Source organism: Girardinichthys multiradiatus, chromosome 6 (assembly GCF_021462225.1).
Source record: "Girardinichthys multiradiatus isolate DD_20200921_A chromosome 6, DD_fGirMul_XY1, whole genome shotgun sequence".
NCBI lineage: Eukaryota > Metazoa > Chordata > Actinopteri > Cyprinodontiformes > Goodeidae > Girardinichthys > Girardinichthys multiradiatus.
The window spans coordinates 11,280,865-11,301,412 of record NC_061799.1 but is presented as its reverse complement, the minus strand read 5'-3'; the positions used below and the strand labels follow the sequence as shown (position 1 = coordinate 11,301,412).

The window sequence follows — 20,548 nt, the reverse complement described above, 5'->3', positions numbered from 1 at the left end:
AAATATTGTTGACACATATCAGTAATGAGCAAAAAAAAAAAAAAAACAGCACAGTGAAGGCCCATCTGCAGAGTTTGCATGTTCTCCCTGTGCAAGCATGAGTTTCCCTCAAGTACTCCAGCTTCCTCCTAGAGTCCAGAAACATGCATGTTAGGTATGAGGGTGTGCATGCGTCATTGTTTGTTCTGTGTGTCTCAGTGTTGCCCTGTGATGGACTGGCAACCTGTCCAGGGTATAACTTGCCTCTCGACAAGTGACCTCTAGAGGTAGACACCAGTCGGCCCATGACCCTACACGGATCTGCCGGGTATAGCTAATGGATAGATGGATAATTAAACCACCTTTTTTAATCAATCAAGAAGTGTCAGTGGATAAGAACTGGTTTTTGTGTTTTATTGAGGTGGTACTTCTCACACATTTTTATCAGAAAAAAACCCCCTGAAAACCAGAAATCATTTTCCTTCCAGTTCAAACTTATGCACCTCTTTCTAATGCTCTAAATCTCCATAAACTAAACTTAAATGTGTAGTTTTGTAGAGCCAAAAAGGCCATTAAATATTTTTTTAAGGCACTCCAACTGAGCTTTAGAAGGTTTATTTGCTAAATGTTTACAGTTATCTGATGTCTTTGGGATAGAAATGGTTTGTTTTCTGTGAGAACTGTCACACTTGTTTTGCAGAATTTTCTTTTAAACACATATGTAGGCTTCTGGCCTTTTAGTGACTCTTTATCTTTTATTCCTGCATCTAGGGATTTGTCATCTTATTGTTCAGACAAGCAATAAAGGCCAAGTGTGTTAACAGAGAGGGACTGAGACACAAATTTCACCATCCCCTGATGTAGATCTAAAGAGAGGATAGATGGAAGAAAAACCCCAAAGTCCATGCTACTTCAAGCTGATGAATTACTCCTGCTGGCCACGTCTGCTCACCTTCTGCTGCTGCTGCATGCGTGTGTGTGAGAGTGTGTTTTCACTGCACATCCTGAAGTCAGCGCCATTTGTGCATCTGTGGAAGCAAGTGATGAGGGGCAGTTTGTGTCATTTATCAAGCATTACTTTACGTGTGAAAATCAGTTGTGTGTGATCATACACAGCACATCATATTTAAGAAAAAAGCAGGTTTCTGTGCATGCACACTCAACAGCAGCCTAACACCTTTGTGTGTGTGTGTGTTCACATAAGGTTTTTCCCTTGAAGTTATTTCCATGGCTCCATCTACACAAAGCAACACACACACTAATAAAAAAGCATATTTTTCAAATGTTAACACATGCTGTGCCAAACTGAAACCTCTCCTTCTGTTATCCATCCACAACAGATATATTCTTAAACTTAAATTATTATGTTTATCAGATGCTATGATTTATATATGATCTAAAGAAAATATGTGAATGTCCAGAATCAATATGTCGATTTAAGTAGCTAAAAGGGTTCACGCTAAGCAGTGCTGATTCCAGAACTGTCGCCTCTTGCACATTTAGAAACCAATGTCTTTTATGTTCAAATGCAGATATTTTTTTTGAATGCAGTTTGCTGGCACAGTCTGCTGTTAAGCACAAAGGCGCAAAGCATTGGTTTGAAAGGAAAGTTTGGAGAAAGGAAAAAAAAAGGGTCAGATTGGCTTGACTTCCACTCTGAACCTCCAGACCCATCCAAGGAGAAGAGAGGACAGGCTGTTTTTACCGGTGTGTTTACCAACTGTTTTTTGTGTATTTGATGCAGGATTGTGCTGCATCCACTGTTTGCTTTTTCTGCTGTGGCATTTTGAACTAGCTGGATGTCTACAGTCTCATGTAAACCCAGAAGTGCTTTTAAAATTGTTACTTTGTTGCAGAGTTTGGGGGATATTTCTTTTATAGCTTCCTTATTGGCATGTTTACAAAGGTCCTTTTGAAAACCTTCAATAAACACCCCTGAGACAGAGCATGACAACTTGCCTTTGATCCCAAATTTACAGCTCTTTTTGTTGCATTTGCTTTCAGGGGGATGGGGTTAGCCATTCAGCTCCTTACTGTATTCAATGTTTCAAAAGGAAAAGTAAAACACAATGACACATGAAGCTGTTTCTAAATTACGGCACAGTAAACAGTGGTTGGGAACCACCAAGGTTGGGACACCATTGTCATCAGCACAGAAGGGAGCCAACCAAGTGATCAATACTTACATTAACTGAAATGAGCACATGACCACATGAAAACTGTACCAACTGTTAAGCATGGTGGTGGTAGCATCATGCCTAGGGTCTGTTATGCTGTCAGTGAAACCGGTACATTGCATAAAGTAGAAATCTACACAAAGAATACGTTGTAATTTTCAAAGATGAAGCCTTAGGAGCCTACATGCACTACAGCAGTTACTTTCAATTATTCAACACCATCTAGTTTGTGTTTGGTTCAGTTTTCAGATTTGCAATGCTTATAAAGACCAAAGTTTCTTTTGGCAGTTCCCCACTACATGGTGTACCCACAGAAATAGTTGGTTTGAAAACTCTGAAGGGCTGATTTGAAAAGTCCTTGAGTCCATTTCGCCCCCCATATGGACTGATTCCCTGTGCTGAGAGCTCTTCAAACCGGTGGAGTAACAGTACCAGGTTCCAAATGCAAATGTTTCTCTTTGAATAATCTCCAGAGTTTTTCTCTGTTTAAGTGTTGAATGAATAACTAAAGATTATGTCACAAAATGTTAATAGATGTAATAAAATGTAGTAATGGAACCATCTCAATGCCAGTCCTTTTAGTACTTTTTTTCTGGTCTAGTTTTGACATTTTGCCTTGATATATCTGCAACAATATGATGTTATTATTTAAAAATAAAGGTGAGAATTAGTCATATTTAATTGTAAACTTAATGTGTTTTCATTGCCTGCAGCTGGGAGTAAATAAAGATGTTTTCCAAAAAAGTCATTTTATTTCCTCAGCTGAAATTTTATTTAACTGAATCAGTAAAAAACTTCTTACTGCTTACAGTGTCTGACATAACTAATCCAAACTTTGTCCAGTTACAACCTACAAAGAAAGAAGCCGCTGGTACGAGCTCCAATTAAATTAACAGCTGCTCACATGGGCATGCCAAATACCCTCCAGAAAAATGTTTTATGGTCAGAGGAGACCAAAATTGAGATATTTTGACTTTGGAGGAGTCACAGTGGAGTCAGAAGACTGTGTAAACTGTCAAGCATGGTGGTAGTAGCGTCATGCTGTGACTCTGTAATACTGCCAGCTGTATTACTGTACCACAAACTAGCTCCATCTATCTTCCTATAAACTCTGCGTAGCTTCCCTGTGTCTGCTGAAGAAAAGCATTCCCAGAGCTTGATCCTGCCACCACCAAGTTTCAAAGTTGGAATAGTGTTCAGGGTGATCTGAAGTGTTGACTACCAGAAGGCTTCATAAAAGTTTAGTTGTGGTCTCATCTGACCAGAGCACCTCTTCCACACATTTGCTGTGTCCCCTACATGGCCTGTGGCAGATCTTTAATGGGACTTATTTCAGCAGTGGCTTTCTTTTTGCCACTCTCATAAAGGCCAGATTTGTGGAGTAATATTTGCTGTGTTAGCAGCTTCTGCCACCCGAGCTGCGGATCTCAGCAGCTTCTCCAGTTTTACTCATTGCCTCTTGGCTGCTTCTATGATTAATCCTCTTTTGCCCAGCCTAGAGTTTAGGCAGAGGGCCATTCCTTGGAAGGCTTGCATTTGTGCTATGCTTGTATGCTCGATTTTCGGACAGTGGATTGAACAGAGATCTTTTGTATATTTCTAAGTTTGGAATATTGTTTTATGACCTAATTCTGCTCTAGATTTCTTCACATCATTCTCCCTGACCTGTCTGCTGTGCTCTGTGTTCTTCATGATGCTGTTGGTTCTGTAATGTTCTCTTAAAGCCTCTGAGAGCTTCACAGAACTGAAATTATACTAAAATAAAATTACATACATGAAGGTAGTTGGTTGATCTACATTTTATTTAGGGCTTACAGAGTAAAAGAGGCAGAATAGAAACACCAATACATTCCAAACACACTTTTCAGATCTTTATTAAAAAAAAATGGAAACCACCTATCACTTTCCTTCCACTTCAGGATTATGCACAACTTGGTGTTGTTCTACACTAAGAAATCCAAGCAATATGCACTGTGATTCATAGTTAGAATGCGACAAAATGCAGAAAGGTTAAATACTTTTGCAAATTGTTTAAACATAAAAACTATTTTCAATTCTGCTGTAGTTTTGTTGATAAAACATACAATTACCATTCCACCCACACCCTGTTGAACCCCAATTCAAAGGCTTTTAAACAGACATCTACCTGGACGACTTTTAGCTTTCACTTTATGAGCCAGTCTTTTTTTTTCTTGCAGAAGATCCATCAAATTTTTAGAGAGCCAACTGTAACCAGACCCAGACACATTATTTAAGCCTCTGCATGGAGCAGAACATTCAGAGAGGAATGTACTGAATGTGATTTGGTTCAATTAGACCTGCTTAGAGCAGCAGTGGGTTTGATTTAACATAGGAACACAGTGCAGGGAATGAAGGCTTGTTGGAAGAACAGCAGCTGAGACAGAGAGAGGTTACAGGGAGGGGCTGAGGCAGGAATGCAATGAGAAAGAAAAAGGAGAGAAAAAAGCTGACAAAAAAAAGAAGGCAGAGTGAAGACGAGGAGGGTGGATGAAGAAATAAGATGAGGGGTGGTGCGAGATCACAGGACAGAGAGCTTCTTTGACAGTTAATGTGACATGCATGACACTGGTTAGCTCAGAGCGAGATTCCAGGTCAGAACTCGCTTTGTCTGTGTGTGTGTGGGGGTGTGTGTTTGGAGATGAAAAGTGGGGTAAAAAAAATGAGAAAGATCACAGTAATGTTCTGTGCTGGCGTCCACCATCACATGATGCTGCCTGCTGTCACACTTTAGTCAAGCCAACAAGCACACAACCTCAGCTATTAGCACACACTCACACACATTCATACACACCAACATCGTTACACAGTACAGTCAGGGACAGTGACAGACAAACTTCCACTGTAATGCTGGGAGTCATCATCACCATATATGTCATCACACATTGGATAAAAAAAACCAACACAGTCTCTTTTTCATAACAGTGTTTTATTTTTTAATTTTCTGTGTTGAAGGAAAAACTGTACATCACTACATAACAGCCAAGATAATGAGTCAGATTAAGATAGTAGAGAGCAAGGTCAGTCATGGATCAACTAAAGCCACACAAACAGCCCAATAACTGTACAGGATAACATAACATAACATAACATAACATCAGTAGTTTAAGAACTAGTGAGAAAATACACACCTTTAAAGCATTAATGTAGCAAGTAGACGTGTAGTGATACATTCAGCTTTAGACAGAAACCAATATGCTATATCCTGTCCATGAGAAAGAGACGAGATTTTAGCAATTTTCATATTCAAAAATACAATATTATTCTAAAAAGCAATTAGATTTAAAATTTTGGGTGGCAATCTAAGTAATATTTCAGCTTTTGAGATGTTGATGGGCTGCTCCCACTTGTAAATAACTCATTTGTGGCCATGGTTAAAAATCAGGAAAAAAAAAACCAAGAAGTGACAGCGGAAATCCTACAATCATGGCACATCATTCAAACTGGCTTGAAAATCATAAAAATAAGTAATGTTTTCAGTTTGAAAATGAGGAAGAAAATCTCCAAAAGAATAAATCTTTTGTAAAATAACAAAGCTACAATCTACATCCAACCTTTCTGATTTATATTTTTTCATAGTCTTAGGATAACTAAGAAAGCTTAGTTTAAGTTCAGAGTAAGGGACACCAAATATTGCTGCTGCAAGACACATGTAAATACATTTGTTCGTATCATTTTGTTTTGAACAAACCACACGCTTCAAGGCGTGATGCTCAGTGATCCTTTTCCAACCTGTTTGATTCTGAAACATTGACGCTTTCGATATAATTATCCACATCTGGAATCCAGCGATCCATTCTGTCTCGGGGCATTTTGGCAACACAGACTCTGGAAACCTTTATAAAATAATTCTGTCTTGTTTGACTGATGTCCATATATAGTACGGTGTGTGTTTTTATATTTGGTGGTCCTGAAGCCAAAAATAAAATATTGAAAATATTAAATTAAACGTTTAATGAATCTTAAACTGTGTTTTAAAAATCCCTGTTCAGGGTAGTATTATCCAGTTCAGGTTTGACCAAAGTGTTTCAGATCTAGAAATGTGAATAAGCCCTTTTGTTTAGTGATGATGGGAAACTCTAAAGCAGACACTCACTGTCGGGGTTTTATTAGTAACTGGCGCAGTTAGTGCAGGTAGCACTTCATAAACATTAGTCTCCGAGTGTATACGTTACCTTAACTCTGAGACTTACTAAATACAGACCAGCAGAATGTCCAGCCTTCCTGGTGTTGGCTGAAAATCTTGCTCTCTCTCGCTGCCTGAATGAACCACAGACATTTGGACATGTTGTCAAAAAAATACATTTTACTTTTTCCTTCTCTTTTGAAGATGTTACTGATGGTGAAAATAGCTAGATTTGAGTCTTCTTTACTCATTAACAGCATCTATACTGAAGATTGTCATTGTCAGCATGACATGGTAGTGCTTAGATATGGTGAGTAAACTGATTGTATAAAATCGAATTATTAAGGTTTAAAAGTGGTACAGGCCTCTTCAAACCTAACGTAACCGAGTGTTATCAGCCATGCCAACAAGCGGTATTTATTAGTCAATTCTGTCAACACAAATTAAGAACTACTTCTTTTCCTATTTCTAAATAAGAGAGTCAATCATAGAAACAGGGAATCAGGTTAAAAGCTCTCACCTTTATATCTAAAGCTCATGGCTTACCCTTATTTTATCAGACAAATTCAGATATAAACAGCAGCTAGATGGACTGAGCAAGACCGACATCACTTTGACAAGAAATATTAAGGTGTTTTATTATAGCAAAGGTCTCGTGGTGTGATCTCGTTGTACCCCTAGCGGCAAGTATGCAAAACATGGAAGATAACACATACATTAACTTAATTGAATATACATTACATGAACAAGAGCAGCCTCTCTCTGGAGGATCTGATTTGCTGTTTCAGCTGACTGACCCTTAACCCCTTTGTAAGCAACACTCCTCAACTTTACCCTCTCTTTTTTTTAGATTTGCTCCATTTTAGTTTTTGGAGTACATGGATGCTCCAATCTCTCTTTGGATAAAGAAGGTGCATAAGTAAGTTTCTGTGTAGGTTGATTTCCAAAAGGCACATCTGGACAGCTTATATGACATCTTCGATGAGAAAGGTATGTGGCCCCATTCACTCAGTCATACATCAAATTAGTTATTTTCTTTTCCCTCTCTCCGTCTCTGTCTCTTTCTTTTTTTTAAGGTTCTTGTATACTGCCTCTTGTTCCACCTCTAGGTGGGTGAGCCTTTTCAGGCTGTGCTGGACTTGTTGGTGATGCGGGAGTGGCTCTGTTCAGAGGCTCTGTCAGTGACTTTGAGCTTCATACATGACTGCTTTTCGTCCATCAACATTTCAGCAGGTAGGCACCAGCAGCACAGACAGGACTAGAACAGAAGAAGGGGAGACTCATGAATTAAAAGAAAATTATCACATTTTCATCACCTTCTTTGAAAAAAACACCTTATGTTTTTAAACAACAGATGTTTCTGTAGTTAGGTTTTTGTCATGTTTGAATGACAAACTTCAATGTATTTCATTTTGGTTTTATGTTACACACCAACACAAAGCAGTGCTAAATTCTGAAGTGGAAGGAAAATAATGGTTTGTTTACAAAAAAACATTCTGAGAATTGTGGCTTGCATACGCCTCAGAAGTTTGTTAGAAAACATTAGTGAACAAAAAGCACCATAAAGACCGTGGAACATAGCAGACAGGTCATGGTGAAAGTTGTGGAGACGTTTAAAGCAGGGTTAGATAATCAAACAATACCCCAAGCTTTGAACATCTCACAGTGCTCTGTTCAATCCATCATCTGAACATGGGAAGAGGATGGACCAACTACAAACCTACCAAGACATGGCTGTCTCCATAACTTGACACTCTAGACATGGAGAAAATTAATCTGAGAAGCATCCAAGAGGACCATGGTAACTCTGGAGGAGCTATGGGGCTCCAAACCTGTGGATTGAAAATTGGCACCACACAGACATGGTTTATATGGAAGACTGACAAGATGAAAGCCATTGTTAAAAGAAAGTGATAAAAAGTTATGTTTGCATTTCCCCAGAATCTATGTAGGAGAGATAGCAAACAAGGAAGAAGGTCTGGTCAATGAGATCAAAGTTAAACTTTTAGTCTACATGTGAAACCCTAAAAACCATTACTCCACACCCTGGGTTCATCTTCCAGAAGTACAATAAACATACAGCCAGAACTACGATGGAATAGATTAGATCAAATCCTAATTCTGTGTTAAAATGGGCTAGTCAAAGAGCAGTTCTTATCCAACCGAGAATCTGTTACCAGACTTGAAAAGTTGGTGCTCCATTCACTCTGACTGAGCTTGAGCTATTTTGCCCATTCTAAGAAGAATTGGCAAATTTTAGACTTTATATGTTCAAAGCTGGTAGAGACACAGTCCAAAGGAGCAATGACATCCAGCTGTAACGGCAGTAAAAAGGTGGTTCTACACACTGCTATGTTGTGTTGTTCTATCACAAGTAAAATCCCAGATGAAATCTATCATATTATTTACAACAAGGCAAGAAAATATAATGTATAAGCTGTTCTGTTAAGACTGACGCGCCTCACCCTGAAGCAGTTCTTGAAGCGCTTGCTGACCATGTAGAGGGCGATGGGGTTAATGCAGGAGTTGATAGAGGCCATGTTGATGCCGATGTAGTCCAACACCAAAAAGAAACTGTAAAGGTTTTTAAAAAAGCAACACATCACTGTTTCGATGTTTTTTCTTAGGGAAGCTCCTAAATTACAATTAACATGAGGAGATGCCACATGTCTTCCCTTTTCCATACCTGAGCAGCTCGCAGCGGTTAGGATCCCTCTCATCGTAGATGGTGATCTTCAGGATACGGCTGAGGTGGAGAGGGAGCCAGCACAGAGCAAACACCAGAACCAAACAAAACACCGTCTTGGCCACCTCCCTCCGCTGATTACAAAAACACACATAAATCATGATTTGGCATGGACATAACCACGCCTCTTTGGAGTTATACATCACTTAAAACATATTGTTTTAATAAGATTTGCTCTTTCAAACCAAGTTACTTGCAAAAAAGTTCTTACAAAAAATTAGGCTGATTTAATGCTGTTACTTACAAAGCATAATTCTGGAGCTTCTTAAGGCTTTGATTAATTTTAGTACTAATGGGTTTGTTAACATCTTAATCGGTTATCATTAACTAATATATCTGAAACTGGGATTGCAGTTATCTGACCTGTTTAATGTGGTCGCTAAGAGCAATCTGCACCCCGTTCTTCTTCCTCAGCATCTCGCAGGTCATCAGTGTGTAGAAAATGGCCGTGCAGGCCAACGGCAAGCAGAAATATGCGCTGAACAGCCACCAATCCTTTGCTGATTTATAAAACTGCACAAAAGAACAGATGAACCAGATTGGATTATGCTCAGACATCTTTGCAGGAGAGCTCTGTGTTGAAGATAAAGCATGTGTGAAGCAAATTTACTGCTGCCTGACCTTCGCTGGAGTGGGGGAACACAAGGGTGTGTTTCCAGTTGTTTAGGACATTCTTTTATTAAATGCTGATTTATCAGCAGTACATGGTGGAGGTTAAGATGTTACTTTTTAGCATTCGTGAAAGAAAGTGGAACAACCTCTGCAAACTAAAAAAAGCAATCTAACTTCTGTAATGTATATTTTCATTATCTATGAACTCTTTCTAACCCTCATCTAGGTGTCACGCTGTGACTCTAAGTGTGTGTGCTGTTATGTTATGTTAAGAAAGCTTTCATATTTGCACACAGCATGCACATCTGCACCTTCGTCTCTCTGTGTATTATTTGCATGTTTGCAGTGTGCATAGCTGAGTCAACACAAACCATTTCTCTTTCAGACCAAAAAAGGCCTCAGAGGGTCAGCGTGTCTCAGCTCACCCTCATAAAATCTGTCTGCTGCATGGGGTGCAGCAGACAGATCCTCAGGTGATCTCCTTTGTAGTCCATTGCGATCATGTTGAAGGCTATTGCCTCTGGCACGGCCAAGATGATGGATAATATCCAGATGACAGTAATCTCAATAGCCATCCACTTTGGAACTCCAATGCCTTTTATTCGACTCCAGGAGGCCACGGCACGATACCTGCAATACACACCAGCATGCGATCCTTAAACAAACTAGATTCAGGCAAATAAATGGTTTAATTCTTTAAAGAAATACACAATGTGATCTAGTGTTTGGTTTGGATAAAACAAATAAAGGCATGCAGTTTGCTTACAGTACAGCCCTTTGCAAACATGTTTATACTCTTTAAACGTTTTCTGCTTTTGTCATGTTACAGCCAGACATTTCAATGCATTCTGTAAGGATTTTATGTCATACATGAACACAAAGGAACACTTGGTTACAGCTGCAAGTCTTTTGGGGTGTATCTCTATCAGTTTTGCACATCTAGACACAGAAAGATTTACCCATTCTTCTTTACCAAATAGTTTAAGTTCGGTCAGACTAGATGGAGTGCATCCGGGAACATACATTTTTCAAACATTTTTAAACATTTCAATTGGAGTTAGGTCTAAAGTTTAACTGCACCATCCTAACCAATGATGCGGTGATCTAAACCATTCCATTGTGCCAGCCTCTCTCTTGCTAACTCTAACACATCCTCACAACATGACACTGCCATCACCATGTTTCACTGTTGGGATAGTGTGGTCAGAGTGATGTGTACTGTTAGATTGCCACCTGACATTTGCATGTAGGCTAAAAAGTTCAATTTTGATCTCATCTGACATTATCTTCCACATGTCGGCTGTGTCTTCCACATGGCTTGTGGCAAACTGCAAATGGGACCTATTTTCTTTCTTCTTGCCATTCATCTATAATGGACATATTTGTAGAGTGCACAACTAAAAGCTGTTCTGTCAACAAATTCATTTCAATAAATTTTCCCACCTGAGCTGTGAATTTCTAAAGTTCCTCCACAGTTACTATCAGTCGTCTCCTGTTAATGCTGTTGGGACCCCAGCCATGAAGTGAAACATAGATGAACCTGGATTCTGAACTGTACACAAAGACCTGAATAAACGTCTGGACCTTTCACCATCATACTAACCTTCCTAATACAGCCCAGAAACAGAAGGAGTCAGAGCTGGAATCTCTAACCCAAGGGCACATTCCCGTTTCATTCCGGCTGCGGACAGCGTGTAATGGAGGGACAAGATCACGCCTCAGCTGAAGGCCTTGAAACTTGTGGGCCAATAAGGCTTTTACTGTAAAGAATACTTGAATCCAAAAGTAACTACGATCACACCAAAAGTATGCAACAAAGTTAAGTAATGCTTTGCTGTTCGAGTACCTGGCATTCATTCATAAAAAGAGGGTAATTGAGACAGGCTTGATATTCTCTTCTGAAGTCTACAGGAGCGACTTGTGCCCTCCAGAGCTCCCCACAGCACCTCTAAATGAAGTGGTTTTACTCAGCAAATCATTCTTTAAAATATCATTTTATTAAAACAATGTTTTATCTGATCTTGCATTGTAAATAGTGGTTTGAAGATATGCCATTTATTGCCTAAGTTAGGTCAAAGTCTAACTTAAATTAATTTCCAGATTATTCAAGATAATCCTTGGTTCTCAAACATAAATAACCTTGAATGGTAATGTTGCATCACTTTATTGGTCATGGTTTTTCACCATCTTTGATTCATTCATTCAAAATGTATTTGGTTGGTCTTCCTTATTCTTTCATTTTGGTAGTTTTAGTTGGGTTGTTTTAGTATAGAAAAAAGTCTGATTGAAATATGTTAGACTTTGAGTTGATTTATTTTTGTTAATAAATTCTCTTTAAGAAATTGTTTGAATTTAATCCATGTGTATACAGAGTTTTGCTGTTAAGTAATGTTAGAGCTCGTTTCACACTTTTCATTATTGTCCTAATACCACCACCTTGTTGGGCTGGTAATCACAGGACAACACTCAACAGACTGACTTTTTATGTAAAGAAATATGAGTATTAAATAATATAATCAAATTTACAACAATGCTCTCATTCCCTGACCTGTAAGTTTAGGTGGACAGTCATGTCTTGGTAGGGTTGCAGGTGTGTGAAACATTTTTAGATTATAGATGATATGTTAACCCAGCTTTAAACATCTTAACTACTTTATCTCTGACCTGTCTGCTGTGTTCATGAAACTGTTTGGTTGTCTAACAAACCTCTGCTGCCTTTACAGAACCGCTGGAATTCTACAGAGATTGAATTACATACAGACGGATTCTAGTATTTACTAATTAGGTAACTTTTAAAAGCAGCTGTTTTACAGTAAATTTTATTTAAAGGTATCAGACTAGGGGCTGAATACCAATTACCGATTTCACAATTATACACTACTTTGTGTTGGTCTATCATATACAATCCAAAAGTGTGTCACAATTAAAATAAATTCAAAGGGTCCGAAAATAATCCCCAGCTCTGTTTTAATAAGGTGAAATTTTCAGTAACTAAAATGAAAAAGGAGAGAAAGAAACACATGTAAGGAAGTGTGTGTTTTGGAAATGCATGGTGTTTTGGGCTGCATACCTGTCAATACTCAAAGCGCACAGGCTCAACACCGTAATCCCAACGCATGCTTTCTGGACAAACGGCACAAGCTTGCACAGAGTCACACCAAATGGCCAGTCCTCTGCCAGGAGCTGCAGACAAATTGCAACACAAAGAGAAGGTCAGCAAGTTAAGCCGAGACAAGGAGTGATGCAAAAAGTATTTCTTCACAACGTCGCTCCCTGCTACAGGAATTCAGCAAAGAATGGGAGTGCTTGAACCTGAACTCACAGTTTTCTTTTGGTCAGGTAAAACAGTGCACTCTAGTCTTTCAAAAAAACACAGTGAGGTTCGCACCTGGGTCTTGTAACAAAATGAGATATTTGAACTTCTGGAGTCCAAGAAAACCCAGTAGATCGTGTACAACATGATGCCTTTCAAGCTTGTCTTGGATGGGGGACAAGAATGTGAGTGGAAATCAATTGACATCATATGTGACCCTCCATCTTTTTGTACCACCCTGTCTGGTCCTCGTCTCCACTCTGGTATGTAACTGCAACCACCGGTTGTTTTAACACGCCTGCCCTCTTACCCAAATATACGGATACTCTGGCTGTCTCTGCCGCTCACTCTCACAAAATTAGTCCAAGACATAATAACATGCAGACGTGAGAGGGATATGAAGAGGCTCAGAGTCCAGAGAAATAACATTTCAGAAGCACTAGGGAGACCCCTAACCCCACCCCATCTCCCCTTTCACTGGTGTGTGCTTGATTATGTGAACATTGGGACGAGGGGTGTGGCTGAAGGCCTCGGTGTTTAGAGGGAAGCAAAAATATTTATCTGTGTGATAGATGGACATTAAATCTATTTGGTGAATAAGATGATTTGACTTACCTTGTAGACATTAATGGGGATGCCGATGATAATGTGCAGCAGATCTCCAAGCGCCAGGCTGCCAATGAGTATGTTCGGCCCGTTCCGCATGCACTTGTTCTTGTAGATGATCCTCAGGAGGGTGGAGTTGCCGATAATGCCGACCACAAACACCAGGCAGGACACCACCGTGTTGATGTACTTGAAAGTGTCCCGGATTTCCGTGGGTCCTGTGCACATGGGTGGCAGGTGGCGGCTGGGCTTGGTGATGTTGGGCCTCACCGGATCCTGCACTTTCCTCTGCACCAGCCCGGGTCTCTGGGTCACAGACAGAGGAGACTGAGGGATTTGGGTCTTCGGCTCTGGCTGCCCGTTCGCAACAAGCATGTGAACAGCCAACAGGAGAAGGCAGAGATGAGTTGTCATGTTGCCGTTTTAAAGATGGCTTTTATCCAGGAAACACTCCTACTGATGGTCCTCCTCAGTGCTCCTGGAACACAGAGTAGAAGAAAATGTTGTGTGGGTGTTTGCCAAGATGATCTTGAAGGCAGGGGAACCGTGTGCCTGCCAGAAGAAATACCAATCTGCATTTTGTAAAATGTTGGGGAGAGGTAGAACATTTTGAGGCAAGTCTGGAATTTCTTGAGAATTGTGAAACAAGGAGCACTGAGTTCAGCTCGCTCAAAACAAGCTAAATCAAACTTACTGTGTAAAAATAAACAAAACTCTGAGTTATTTAGTCTGTTTATGGATTGTTAAAATAATTTGGACACTAAGTAGAATGAATAAAACAACAAATGTCTTATTTTGAAACCTGAACATTTATTTCATATTCTCTAACACATCTCATTCTATTATGAAGATATCAGCTGCTGCAGCTATTACTAACACTTCCACATTGAATGCAAAACTTGTTTTAGTGAATGCTTGTTGCCAAATGTGTATAAATATACAGTTTAGTCCAAAATCATTCATACCCCTGTCAGATTTAGTTATAAAGTAATCTTTTAATTTTACTGATATGTTTCTGGAAGTAATATTAAACATTTAGGATTGGCCTCGCCAGAATCTGGACTCTGGATTTTATTAGAGAATCTGTGGAGGGAGCTAAGATTAGGGTGATGGCAGGGAGGCCTTCCACAAGACAGAAATTCTAAGAAGGGTTTATTGCTGCATAACCATTAAATAATTTTCCATTGTTTATTATGAAAGGTAGAAATTATTTCTGACATTTTTTTAATAAAATGTAAACAAAACAGCAAAATTATTTTCAAACTTATTTAAAAATATATATAAAATTAATAAATAAACCCTAATAATTAATTGAATAATATATTTGTAAAAAAATATATATTCTTAAGTACATCCTGCCCCCCACCGCACAGCACACCCCAACCACTGAGCACCACTGAGAACTGACCCCACACCAAGATGGGACAAACTCACCCGGCAAGAGGTCCCCGGGCCAGCGGCAAGCACCCGGGGCTGGCGTTTCCCCCCCCCCCGCCCCGACACAAAGCTAGCACAACCCGCCAGCCGCCCAGGCACAAGACAACCCTAACCCACCCAAACCTCGGAGGGGCCCCAGCATGCCGGCCACCCACAGTCCGGCACGATACACCCCGCCGCACCAAACAGGCCACCCAGCCCCTCCACCAAAGCGAAGCCACATCCCATTCAACACCAGCACCAGACAACCCCCAAGACTCGAACCCCAACCCAAACAGCAAAATTAATTTTAAACTTATTTAAAAATATATATTAAAAATATTTGTGACGGATGATGAAAAAACCCCCACTTAGCCACTGAAAATCTTTAAATACATGATAAACACTATGGATAAAAACTGATCTATTAAAAAATCTGAAGCTGTTCTGTTTGTTCACTCAGTAGGGTATCTAAGTAGTGTTTATTTTAAAAAGCTGTCAATCAGTTTGCACTAGGAGTTGCCTTTTTGCATAAAAACTCTAGAGAGAAGAGTTTTAACATGTGATCACTTTGATTCCTAACTCTGGTTCATTTTTGTATTTATTATTTATGATTTAAATGAGTTTATCATGATCTTGGCAGAACAAATTACCCAAATCTTCATGATTTAAAAAGAAGAGCACAGAGATGCTGTTTTTGTAATAGAAAAACGTAAATTATAGTTCAAACACTGGATATGGTATAATGCCACTATATTACTTCCCTGATGTTTTCCAGTTATTGCTCTTCAAGACTGTACTTACCTAACCTCAAACAGAGGCAGGAGCTCTCCAAAAGCGCCTCCTCTCAAATCAAAATTTCCCAACTATGTCTCAGAACTGAGAAAGATTCCTGAATCAAAGGGACATGGTTCCAGCAGTGTCAGTCCACTCATCTCTAACAGAAGTAGTCCTCTATGCAAACCGTGTCAACAGAACAAGCTCCAATTACGTGTTGCACAAGTTACCCTCTGCCTTCTCTCTCCCCTTTACTTCTGGTGGGTGAGCCTCAGAGCACGCACAGTCTTATGGGCCTGACTTGATCCCTGCCCTCCTATTCTTATGTAGAGGAAGGGGCGGAGGACCATGGAGGCATGAGTTAGTCAATGTTCTCACAAACTGAACACGTTTTAATGAAAAATTGGCCTAAATAAAGTTCTTCTGTGAGGGTTTTGTGTTGTGTTTTATGGCTTCTTTCAACGCTGGCTTTGTTCTAACCACTCGTCCATAAAGTATGGGGTGCTGAATGTAAAAATTCAGCAAAACAAATTTTGTGTCACATTTCTTTTATTTAGCGCACTTTCTTCACATTTAGTGAATTTTTCTCACATTTATTGGGAAATGCTAAATATAAATCTTAAATCTATATCTAAAAATCTATATCTAGAAATCTATTTCTAGAAATCTAGAAATAGATTTAGATTTAAGATTTAGATTTAGGATATATATTTAGATTTAGATTTAAGGTTTAGATTTAAGATACATATTTAGATATAGATTTAAGATACATATTTAGATATAGATTTAAGATTTAGATATAGATTTAAGATTTAAATTTAAAACTTAGATTTAAGATTTACATTTAGATTTAGTTAAGATTTAGATTTAAGATATATATTTAGATATAGATTTTAAGATTTTGATATAGATTTAAGATTTAGATTTAGATTTAAGATTTAGATTTAGATTTAGATTTAAGATTTAGATTTAGATTTAGATTTAAGATTTAGATTTAGCATTGCCCAATAAACATGAGAAAAATTCGCTAAATGTGAAGAAAGTGCACTAAATAACAGAAATGTGACAGTGATTTTTTTTTTACTGAATTTTTACATTTGGCACCCCATAATAAAGACTATAGATTTGTGGAGTGCCTGATTAATACAGGCATGTGAAAAAATCTGGACACCCTATTGAATATTCAGTTGTTACAGGTAAACACCAAACATCCTACCCCAGCTAGGGTGACACCCTTCTGTTGCAATAATTTTAGTGAGACTCTCCTTGTCAACATCTATTAGTCTTTGACATCAGCCTGAGGAAAGTTTCCTCCATTTCTCACTTTCAGCTCAGATGTTTGAGGGGTTTTTAGCGAGTGCAGCATGTTTCAAGTCACTGCACTGCATCTCAGTGAGATCAAGATCTAGGCTTTGAGTCAATTCAATTCGGCTTATTTATATCGCCAATTTATGTCAATTCAAACCATGTCTTCTCAAGTGCATTTAAAAAAAAAATCTGTCGAATCATACAGACAGATTTCAAGTCAAGTCCATACACTCCAACTTTTTCCGATATATTAAACAATGCATTCAAGTTCAGTGTAGTATTCAAGTTGGTTAAAAGGTTTTCTATCTAAGGAAACCCAGCAGACTGCAGAGACAGTGGACAGTCACTGGCGTTGACTTTGCAGCAATCCCTCATACTGAGCATGCATGTAGCGACAGTGGAGAGGAAAAACTCCCTTTTAACAGGAAGAAACCTCCAGCAGAACCAGGCTCAGTGTGAGCGGCCATCTGCCAAGACTGACTGGGGATTTGAGAGAACATACAGAAACACTGATCCAGGAGTACCTTCTATGTGAAAGAAAAGTAAACAGGTAATGGCAGTAACAGATCATTGAGTGGCTTCATCTAGAAGAGAAACACAGCTAGGCAGATAAGCTCTGAGCCAGTTTTCAAGTCTACAGGATGAACGAGAGCACATACAGTTAGTCACAGTAGAAGCTCAGCCTGTAGCTATGTCTAGGAGAGACGGGGTTAAACACTGAAAGACAGGGCCAAGTGGATCCTCTATAGAAGGAGAACATAAAGCCGTTGGCAGCAGCAGCTCAGCCGATGCCCTCCTCCAGGAAGGTGTCACAGCTAAACACAGAGCCAGGCTAGGTGTAGCTTCTAGGAAGAGAAAAAAAGCAGAGAGAACATAAAGTTGAAAGCTGAGATAAGGGCAAATAATTCAAAATAGCAAGACAATGTAGCAGAGTGAGGAAAAATGGTCATTATGTCCTCATTATATCCTATAGCAGCATAACTACAGAGATAGATCAGGATAACCTAAGCCACTCTGACTATAAGCTTTATGAAAAAGGAAAGTTTTAAGCCTAGCCTTAAAAGTAGACAGGGTGTCTGCATCAAACTAAAACTAGGAGCTGGTTCCACAGGAGGGAAGCCTGATAACTTAAGGTTTTACTTTTAGAGACTATAGGAACCTCCAGTAAACCTGCAGTCTGAGAAGGAAGTGCTCTGTTAGGAATATATGGAACAATCAGATCTCTGATGTATGATGGAGCTCGATCATTAAGGGCTTTATGTGTGAGAAGGAGAATTTTAAACTTTGAAGCCAATGAAGGGAAGCTAAAATAGGAGAAATATGATCTCGCTTTTTAATTCTCATCAGAACTCTTCTCACATTTTCCTCCAGCACACCCTGATACATGGTAGAATTTATGATGGATCCTATGATGGTGAGCTGGTCAGTTCCTACTGCAGCAATGCATCCCGAAACCATAATACATACACCATCATGCATAGGTGGATGCATACATGTCCCCTGGTTTGGTGTCTAAATAATTCAGTTTTCACTCATCTGTCTGAAGAACATTACTCCAGTCTTGGTCCTTGTGTTTGTCCATATTCTGTGTGGCAAACAGAGAATTTTCTCAGATAACAAAGGTTTCTTCCTTTGATAACCGCCATGAAAGTTAAACTTGTGCAGTCTCTTTCTGGTTGTACTGACCTGCACTTTTATAACAGCAGCAAAACCTCCTGTACAGTATTTGGAGACTTCTTTTGTCTTGTGGTTGTCATTTATGGTGAACTTGCTTAGACGGCTTGACCTGGGCATGTTGGCAGTTAAATGCCCTCCACTTGTGGATCTTTTTTCTACACAGTGAAATGGCTAGTTTCCAGATCTGTGAAGACCTCTTTAAATCCCTTACCAAATTCATAAGCTGCTGTAATGTTTTTTTTTAAGGCCTCAGACTGCTCTTTGGATCTCACCATGGTGTTCACTCTTAATTCAACAGTCAGGGGCACACCAGACTAAAGGTTTAGATGCAGAATAACTATGTTGTCATCATATGCACCTTTGTACTTTTTGACATTTTAAGTGGTAATAAATGTGGGGTTGTCCTTATTTATTCACCAGAACATTTTTTTTCAAATAAATTGTATAAAGTTAATTTTCTTCCAGACCTGTCTGCTGTGTTCCTTGGTCTTGGTCCATGTTTACCAATAATCTCCACCAGACCTCTGAGCCCTTCACAGAACAGCTGGATTTATACTAACATTAGATCCCACGCAAGAGGACACTTTCTACTAATAAGGTTAGTTTTAAAGGCAGATGGTTGCACTAGGTTTTATTTAGGGATGTCAAAGTAAAGGAAAATAAATACATATGCACGTAACACATTTCTGATTTTTTTTTTTGGTGAAAATGGAGAACAAATGTGTAATTCTTCAACTTTGTTTTAGTATTTCCTAGTATTTCGCTGAGCGAAAACATGTTTAAGATATTTCTATTATACTGAAACAGAAAACCATAAAGATGCTTCACGCTTGGAGTGTTTGTGGTAGCTCCTTCTTTAAAGATCAAATTCAAAGCACATTTATTGAGACGCAAACGTCATGTCAACTGTCATTTTACCTAGCCAGCTCCCTCCTCACCCCAGTATCACCCAAGGCAAATTTGTCTTTGAACTTCCTGACAAGGAGGAGCATATTTTTTCTGTCACTCTTTTACCTTTTTAACCTTTTAGACCGTTGACAGTATGCTGACACTTTTTAAATCACTGTATACAGCTTTAGTGTATTGCTCTCTTCTCGTCTCTATAGACCATGGCTGTATTGGCCTGCTGTTGCTCCTGCCTGGGAGGATCACTGTCTCTGAGAAGCATTACTCGTCGATGTTGATGATCACCAGATGTGTTTCTCTGTTGACAGAGCAGCATTATTCTGGAGCTGTAAAAATCTAGCTTTTCAGATGAATATCTGTTGCAAGTAAGAGGTAAAGAAAACAGGATTTTAATATTTTTATTGATTTTCTGTAATGACTTGTCTGTGTTTTAGCTTGATTTGACAGAATTATGTGTTGGACCTGGAGCTGTTACAGCGCTATATACAGTCTTTTGGTGTTAGTTTGAAAAATGTCCATGGCTCCCTTTTCATTTTCCTGAAGCACTGTCATAAAGACTAAGTCAATAAATTTTGTTGCACTAGAACAACAACATTTAGCAGCTACTTTCATTTCCTGCAGTCCTTCCTTTCGAAAGACAGTAACTTCCATCTCTGAAAAAGGGTAAATAAATGAGAAAGGGAAGGAGAAAAATATTTCAACAGGCAAAAGCAGAAGTCAAAGCTTTAAATCTGCAAATCATCACTGCGTTTTTTGATGGTTGCTTCATCCATAATTTATTACAAATATGATAAAAGGTAGGTTTGTCAACAACTGATTCTGTAAGTACAGTTCTTGAGCATAATATATATATATATATATATTACAACAATTAGGTGATTTTGGAT

The 20,548-nt window shown here is 39.0% G+C and overlaps 1 protein-coding gene and 1 long non-coding RNA gene across 2 annotated transcripts; one reads left to right on the top strand and one right to left on the bottom strand.

Moving 5' to 3' along the window:
- Nucleotides 1–5,084: 5,084 nt before the first annotated feature.
- Nucleotides 5,085–16,041, bottom strand: ednrba (endothelin receptor Ba). Its single transcript, XM_047369494.1, has 8 exons — nucleotides 15,798–16,041; nucleotides 13,587–14,055; nucleotides 12,729–12,841; nucleotides 10,084–10,288; nucleotides 9,410–9,559; nucleotides 8,987–9,120; nucleotides 8,766–8,874; nucleotides 5,085–7,558 (listed from the first exon to the last, which is right to left on the bottom strand). Exons 2-8 carry the CDS (start codon nucleotides 13,989–13,991, stop codon nucleotides 7,424–7,426), a joined length of 1,251 nt encoding a protein of 416 aa, XP_047225450.1. The 5' UTR covers nucleotides 13,992–14,055; nucleotides 15,798–16,041; the 3' UTR covers nucleotides 5,085–7,423.
- Nucleotides 7,404–20,268, top strand: LOC124870673. Its single transcript, XR_007038859.1, has 3 exons — nucleotides 7,404–7,533; nucleotides 19,221–19,353; nucleotides 19,862–20,268. It is a non-coding gene; the product is annotated as an uncharacterized LOC124870673 (long non-coding RNA).
- The last annotated feature ends 280 nt before the right edge of the window (nucleotides 20,269–20,548 follow it).

Coding starts and splice junctions, on each gene's coding strand:
- ednrba (XM_047369494.1), bottom strand. CDS start 13,991: ATGACAACTCATCTCTGCCTTCTCCTGTTGGCTGTTCACATGCTTGTT. Junction 9,121..9,409: donor TTAGCGACCACATTAAACAG/GTCAGATAACTG, acceptor TTTTGTAATCAG/CGGAGGGAGGTGGCCAAGAC. Junction 8,875..8,986: donor AACCGCTGCGAGCTGCTCAG/GTATGGAAAAGG, acceptor AAACCTTTACAG/TTTCTTTTTGGTGTTGGACT.